At 43.9% G+C, this 7,668-nt stretch overlaps 1 protein-coding gene across 1 annotated transcript; it reads left to right on the top strand.

Annotated features, from left to right (window-relative positions):
* The first annotated feature begins 5,194 nt into the window (after positions 1-5,194).
* On the top strand, positions 5,195-6,882 carry fabp4b (fatty acid binding protein 4b). Its single transcript, XM_018762838.1, has 4 exons — positions 5,195-5,359; positions 5,728-5,903; positions 6,045-6,146; positions 6,726-6,882. Exons 1-4 carry the CDS (start codon positions 5,287-5,289, stop codon positions 6,777-6,779), a joined length of 405 nt encoding a protein of 134 aa, XP_018618354.1. The 5' UTR covers positions 5,195-5,286; the 3' UTR covers positions 6,780-6,882.
* The last annotated feature ends 786 nt before the right edge of the window (positions 6,883-7,668 follow it).

Here is a 7,668-nt window from a genome sequence, read left to right as displayed (position 1 = left end):
AAGATAGAGTATGTGGATGAAGGATAAAAAATATATAAAAATATAAAGTACCCACTATATAAAAATAGTCACTAGACATTGTATGTATGTACAGGTATGTTCTATAAAAATGCAAGGGAGTGTGAGTAAGAGATATGATGTAATAAATAGTTATAAATATAAATAGCCTTGTGTATTGCACTGGTTTACTCTCTAGGGGGGATTTAGCTGTTCATGAGGTAGATGGCCTGAGGAAAGAAAGTTTTCTTGTGCCTGGCTGTCCTGGTGCTCAGTGCTCTGTAGCGCCAGCCAGATGGCAAGGGTTCGAAGAGGAAGTGGCCTGGATGTGAGGGGTCTAGAATGATTTTGCTAGCCCTTTTACTGACTCTGTATTTCAATGTAATAAAGAAAGACTTGTGGGAATACAAACTTATCTTAAATCAGTCCTCGTGATATAAAGACATATATGATATAAAATATTACTATGGAAAATATACAAACTATAATCTGTTTTTTTTCCTTACTAGCAGAATCCACCTTGCAGATTTCTTATTAAAAATATAAAATTCCAGATGATTGTTGTTTAAGCCTTCTGCTAAGGAAGGCACTTACAGTGAGCATATATCAATGTGTAGTGATGAGTAAACGCAAGAAACCATGAGGTTCTCAGAAAACTGAGTTAAATTTTCAACACACGTCCAGCATGCTTCTTGAGTCACAATTCACAAGTCTTAAAAAAAAAAACACCAGTATGGCATTATCAGTTTAACACATATTTGTTTGACATGTTCACTCTAGCTGAGTTTCTGTTTGTCTGCAATAACTGAAATTTAGGTAATGGTAACACCAAGAGGGGGTGCGGTGGCGCAGTGGGTTGGACCACAGTCCTGCTGTCCAGTGGGTCTGGGGTTCGAGTCCCGCTTGGGGTGCCTTGCGACGGACTGGCGTCCCGTCCTGGGTGTGTTCCCTCCCCCTCTGGCCTTACGCCCCTGTGTTCCCGGGTAGGCTCCGGTTCCCCGTGACCCCGTATGGGACAAGCGGTTCTGAAAATGTGTGTGTGTGTAACACCAAGACTTACACAACAATTAATTTTATTTTGTATTTTGTGAGACAAACAGATCAACATATTTTGGCACACAATAAATACGATAGAAAAACAAGGTTCAATACACATGATTAAGAACATCAGTTAATTAAACACAGAGGGATTAACTTTGATTCAATTGTTATTTCCACAATAAACCCATACCCACATCTCTTAGGACCTGTCAATATCTTTTCAATGTGCACCATTTCCCAACCACCCACTAATCCCTTACAGTTAATCCTACGTTAACAACCTGCACCTCTAAGGAATTAAAACATTCCTGAGATGGATCCTCAGCACTGAACACCTCCCTCCACGTTGCTGATGAGCTGTCAACAGAAACAGAACATATTTACTTCCAAGGCAAAGAATTTATATTTCTGATCATTTTATTACATGCGTAAAATTCACTTTATAATGCCAAAGAGCGTGATACTTGCTTGTTTGTGCCGAATGACATAACAAATGCGTTAGGTAATTTTACTTTGAACAATATCACATTGAGATGTTCTGTTTTTAAATGCTTTAGTGATGATATGTGGGTTGACATAACACAGTGAAATGGCATAAAACCACAGGTTTATGCCATATGGTAATATCTGTGTTTAAGTATATCTGTGCAGCAATTTTTTTACATTTTTAACAGCACACAGCAGTACTTTCAATTCATCACCATCCAGCAGCAGCACATTAGAAATGTATACTGCTCACTGTGTTTTTTTTACAATGCCAGATAATGTGTGTTGCATAAGTAGGATATCACACATCATCCTATTTGCAAAATTTATGATCACAAATTGATTAATTGAAATGGATGTTTCCATTATCTGTAACTGCTTTTCTAATGCAGGGTCACGCTGCGTATGCGAGAAGCATGGTGTGTGAGGCGTGGTACTCTTAGAACAAAAACCAGTCCGTTGCAAGGAAATACCACACACAGACAACAAGGGCAACTTGGAGTCTCCAGTTCATCTGAAATGCAAGTTTTTGGACTGTGGGAGGAAGCTGGAGCACCCAGAGGAAACCCATGTGAACACTAGGAGAACACGGACTCCCCACACGCACCCCACATGGATCAACCTCATTTCTGAATCCACAGCCCAGGAGCTGTGAGGCATCACCACTGTGCTCCAGCAATTATTTTTTTCCTTCTGGAAAAGAGTAAATAAAGCAAGTCATTAGTAATTCAATACACACACACTTTCTGAACCGCTTGTCCCATATGGGGTCGCGGGGAACCGGAGCCTACCCGGCAACACAGGGCGTAAGGCCGGAGGGGGAGGGGACACACCCAGGACGGGACGCCAGTCCGTCGCAAGGCACCCCAAGCAGGACTCGAACCCCAGACCCACCGGAGAGCAGGACCCGGTCCAACCCACTGCGCCACCACGCCCCCCTCTTAATTCAATACACACACACACACACATCTTCAGAACCGCTTGTCCCATACGGGGTCACGGGGAACCGGAGCCTACCCAGTAACACAGGGCGTAAGGCCGGAGGGGGAGGGGACACACCCAAGACGGGACGCCAGTCCGTCGCAAGGCACCCCAAGCGGGACTCGAACCCCAGACCCACCGGAAAGCAGGACTGCGGTCCAACCCACTGCACCACCGCACCCCCTTAATTCAATACAATCTCTTTAAAAATTCATTGATAATGACTAAATTTATCCAACCAGTGATAGAAACACTGTTGTCAAAATAAAAAAAAAAAATACACAGGAGGCTGAGAAATTCAATATTTTTCCTCTAACACTCCATGAATAGGTAAGTCTGTTGAAGAGCCAGATTCAAGGATAAATTCAAAGTAATGTTGCATCTTCATGGCCCCTCCTGTCACCCATTTTTTTTATCACTGGCTGTTCTCAATTCGGCCACTTTCAGCGAATCCATACCGGTTTGAGGTCCAAAATATTACAGCAGCAACATATCTTTTTAATTATATTTTGTTTATTTGAACTACACAGAATGACTACACAGTATCGAGGATTAAAAATCCCTTCCTCAAATCTGAATCTGTAGCTCTGTGGTCATAAGTACGTTTCTTGCCATCAGCCTTAGTTCAATGCACCGGGATCCTCTGTTTTATAGCCATGACATTCATGCCTATATTTCCAAAACAAAGGATTCCCCACAGTGTAGCCCACCATGAGCACCGCACAGCTTCATATCATGCAGTGCCACGTCTGCGTCTTTAAAATAATCGCACAGATGTCATAGAGTTGTCCAAAAAAATGCGTAACAGCACAGCCCTGGGCCAGGACAATCTGGCATGCACAATGTTTATTTCAAATTCATTAGTCAGAAATATTGAGTCCTATGGCTTTAAGGCATTTCATTTCTTTGCATGATGTCAGGGTGCTCCTTACCCAAAGTGCTCTTTATTAGACCCACTGTAAGCATTACGTCATTCCCAGTGCTCTCAATTGACTGCACAAAACACCCTTTTCAACGCTTTGACATGAAAACCCTTTTCTAGGATTGATGAAAAGGCTAAAATGATGTTCATCCATAGTTTTCAAGTACTCAACAGTTACAGCATGGCAGGAGAAGTTTTCTGGTCTCATGGTCTTTGTGTCTGTTCTGAACCGGTGAGAAAAGAGTAAATAAAAGGTACTCATGGTAAAGCTCTCTGCTGCCATCTTCAGGCCAAATTCTGGTCCTGGAACCCTACTGAGTGCTGTGTTTTTGCAAAATTGTTCAGGAATTGGACTTGTAACCACAAGGTTCTGGGTTCACATCCTTGATTTAACATTTCTAGAGCACACTCTAACAAATCTCTTCCTGACTGATGTGTATATATGTATGTACACACATGCAATTTAATAGGATTTGCTGTGGAAGATGGTTATTATACAATGATTAGGACATTAAAAACTCATTTAGGTTTGACATTTATTAACCATTAACTGTTAACAGGGCTTTTAAGTGTTACAGGTGCACTCTGCTGATTGTGGGATGAAACAAAATCTGTCAGCTTGTACCATCAGTCTTTTTGGCAGAGGGCAGAGCCGCTTCCCATAGTACAGAATACGAACCACTTGCACATGTGAACCTATCGAGCGCTTGGAAATTCATCCAGTCTCAAAGATAGTCTTTAATTCACACTTCAGTTTAGTAAATATTTTTTTTAGCCTCCACTGCCAAAACAGAATTCCTGTCCCGCTAATAAATCAAGACCCAACAAACACTTGTTGAGAGGTGTAAAATAATGAGTACTGCCAGTAGGTCTCGAGCTCCCAGGCCTTCGGGAGACAGAGCCCATAGGGTGCAGCACCGCATCCCTACGGCTGAGCTGAATGTAAAGATGAGGGCGGATACGAGATCTTCGTTGTCACCGCATACCTTCCCCCATTTAAGTGTGGAAAATTCCTCACAACGCGCAAATTTTTATCAGCTTTCCTGAACATATGCCGAGACTAAACTATTTATTCTAGGAAATAACGATGCAAACTGTCGTGGAAATACACAGGGCCTCCTCGTGTGTATTTCCAGAGTATTCAGACTTTACACATCATGTTTCCTTGTAATAAAAGGGGGGTGCGGTGGTGCAGCGGGTTGGACCGGGTCCTGCTCTCCGATAGGTCTGGGGTTCGAGTTCCGCTTGGTGTGCCTTGCGACGGACTGGCGTCCCGTCCTGGGTGTGTCCCCTCCCCCTCCGGCCTTACGCCCTGTGTTGCCGGGTCAGGCTCCGGTTCCCCGCGACCCCGTATGGGACAAGCGGTTCTGAAAATGTGTGTGTGTGTGTGTTTCCTTGTAATGAAACAGGAAACTTTAGCAACAGGAAATTTCGACACATTTTTCATCCTCCCAGCACTGATGAAGGTGAATTAACATCTATTACCACAACCAAGCAAATAAACTGCACTTTTTTAAAGACATAGCTCATCCGTTTTGTCGTGTTATAACATTGTTAATATGAAAAATACACACACACACACGCACAAATACAAAAAAAAAAAAAAAAAAAAAAAAACATCGCCGGGGACAGCAACCCGCAACCTGTCAGAACTTCTCCATGATTCTGACCTCGCAGAATCCCTCGAACCCCTGCGCCTGAGGTCCGAGCTCCCGATTGGGCAGATCGCAAGTCACGTGCCGGCCACGCGCATTTAAATACAAAAAATGACCGCCCTTAGGTGCTTGTTTTCCTTGGCTTGCATCTGCTCTTGTGGCTGGGCGTCCACTGGCGCGGTTCGGTTCCCTTCGCTGGTCAACATGGTTGAGAGGTTCGTGGGAAAATGGAAGATGATCTCCAGCGATAATTTCGACGAGTACATGAAGGCTCTAGGTGAGAATTGTGCACATTTTTCTCATCTAGGAGCTGGTAGAGTTGGGACTGTTTTTGTTTACTCGCTGACTGTAGAACTGCTGATGTTGGGGAAACTTTATTTTCCACTTGCGCAAAAAAAAGCATGTTTACGTAAAACGCTTAAACTTTAAGTCAGTGCTAACGTTTAGTCACTAAGTAAATGTTGGATTATTTTTTTAAGCAGAAATACAACCATTTCTCCAGTAATCAGGTTTTGTAGGGTTTCTCACCTTAATTGAGCTAAAGGGAAATGCTAGAGTTAAGAGTTCGAGAAGGCCGAGTCTCAAGGTCCTCGGGCTGCGAACGAACCCGCTCTGTGGTGGTAACTGGCCGGCTGCGTCCGGTAGGTGTGGGGTTCGCTACTCGGCAGATGGGCAACATGGCGAAGCCGAACCTGCTGATTAGCGTGGACGAGCAGGGCTTCATCACCATGAAGTCGCAGAGCACCTTCAAGTCCACCGAGATCAAGTTCAAACTCAACGAGGAGTTCGACGAGACCACGGCCGACGATCGCAAGACGAAGGTGGGTTCGAATCCCCCATGTCCAACGCGGGGGCTTCACATAGTGTCTGGAAGGGCCGGGGGAGGGGGTTACATCTCAATAACTCGGTCGCTCGCGTTTGCGCTTCTTCCCCGTGCTGACCACGTGGCGCTCCTGCTTCAGACGGTGGTGACGCTGGAGGACTGCAAGCTGGTGCAGAAGCAGCGCTGGGACGACAAAATCACCACGATAGAGAGGGACGTGCAGGACGACAAGCTCGTGGCGGTGAGCAGCTCCTCGCGCAGCCTCCACTGAGGCTGCGAAAGTTGGCCTTTGATCGCATCCTGCCTGTGTCTTTGATGTTCGGACGTTAGTGATCAAACCACACTGGGTCTCGATCCTTCTCCCAGCTGTGAGATGGGAGTATACCCAGTACTGCTGGGTACATTCCTCAGCTGTTCTGCTCCCAACCCTTTAAGTTGGACTCATTGTATAGATCCCTCTAATGAGGGTTCTGCACTCTGAAGATCTGTTTGCATCCCATTTCTGCTTTATTCTCCTAGAGTAGGGTACTTGCCCTCAACTGCTCCAATAGGAACACCCTGCTGTGTTCATGTAGTCAATGCTCTTCAAAGTAGCTTGTAGAACTTCTGCTAGGTAAATTACTAGGGTAATTTTAAGGTACATTCCTTGATCAAGTCTTCTAATAGTGTAGTGGCTCATGCTGATTTTGCCACTGCAAAAGGCAATGGCTGTAACAACTATCCATTGCTGTATTAATGGGTGAATCACTAAATTATTTGGCAAGGCACCTTTTGAATTTACTAAAATGAAGTAAATGGTTTTTGTACTTTTCTGTTCCAGAAATGCATAATGGGTGATGTTGTGGCTGTGAGGACATATGTGAAGGAAGCATGATTCAGGTTTGAGGACTCCTCTTCTGGTCAACTGGTGTTTACTGCTTGTTACAACAAAGCCTTCTCTACTGAACAAAAAAAAATAAAGTCAAATTGAAAATGGATCTTGGGTGCCTCTTTTTTTGAGGGTTATTTGCACAGCAAATACACCTATAGCTACCCAACAAGCTTTGGTCTATGTGCACATGTGACTACTGGATGTTGGTTCTAATCTAGAACTATACAATGTGCCTCTATTTGGAACAGTTAAACTCTCAAACTTGGCAGGATTCCAGTGTTGAAAAATGCTAATGAAATGGTGCAGGTGAAATTGAGTCCATTCACAAGTCAACTTTCAATGGTTTTTTTTTTAAAAAAAAAAAAATCCCTTTGCCTGAATGCTTAGGATGTCTGCAAGCCCCATGCAAGAGAGCCTTTGAGTTTGAACAAGGAGAATCCAGGTAGTGTTCTGGAACTTGAATGGATGGACATGCGACATACAAATCAGCCGACCAGAGAAGGTGCCCAATCAGCAGACTGGCTTTGTCGCGGCAAAAATATAGAGCCATACAATTTCACTCAGATAATGCCTCAACTGGCTTATTGCCCACAGAGCTCCAAGAGTAGCTTGAAAGGAGAAGGGTGTACTTGCTCCCAGCAAATAGAGGAGCTATACATGAGAGAGAGGGGGGGAAAGGCATACAATAAGACTTCTAGAACTTAAGCAGTACAGGAAGTCTACATCTGTTAGACTCATGTAATTATGAGGCATAATACAAAAATCTGCTAGTGTAGTAGTTAAAGCTGTTGCCTTTGGCCCCAAAGTTTGTAGGTTTGACAAACTACCTCTGGCTCAAGTACCCTTGAGGCAGGTACTTACCCTAAACTGCTCTAGTAAAATTACCCAAATC

The sequence above is a fragment of the Scleropages formosus genome, chromosome 18, assembly GCF_900964775.1.
Source record: "Scleropages formosus chromosome 18, fSclFor1.1, whole genome shotgun sequence".
NCBI classification, from domain to species: domain Eukaryota; kingdom Metazoa; phylum Chordata; class Actinopteri; order Osteoglossiformes; family Osteoglossidae; genus Scleropages; species Scleropages formosus.
Note: the sequence above shows the minus strand (reverse complement) of the source record. Positions and strands in the feature narration are given on the sequence as shown.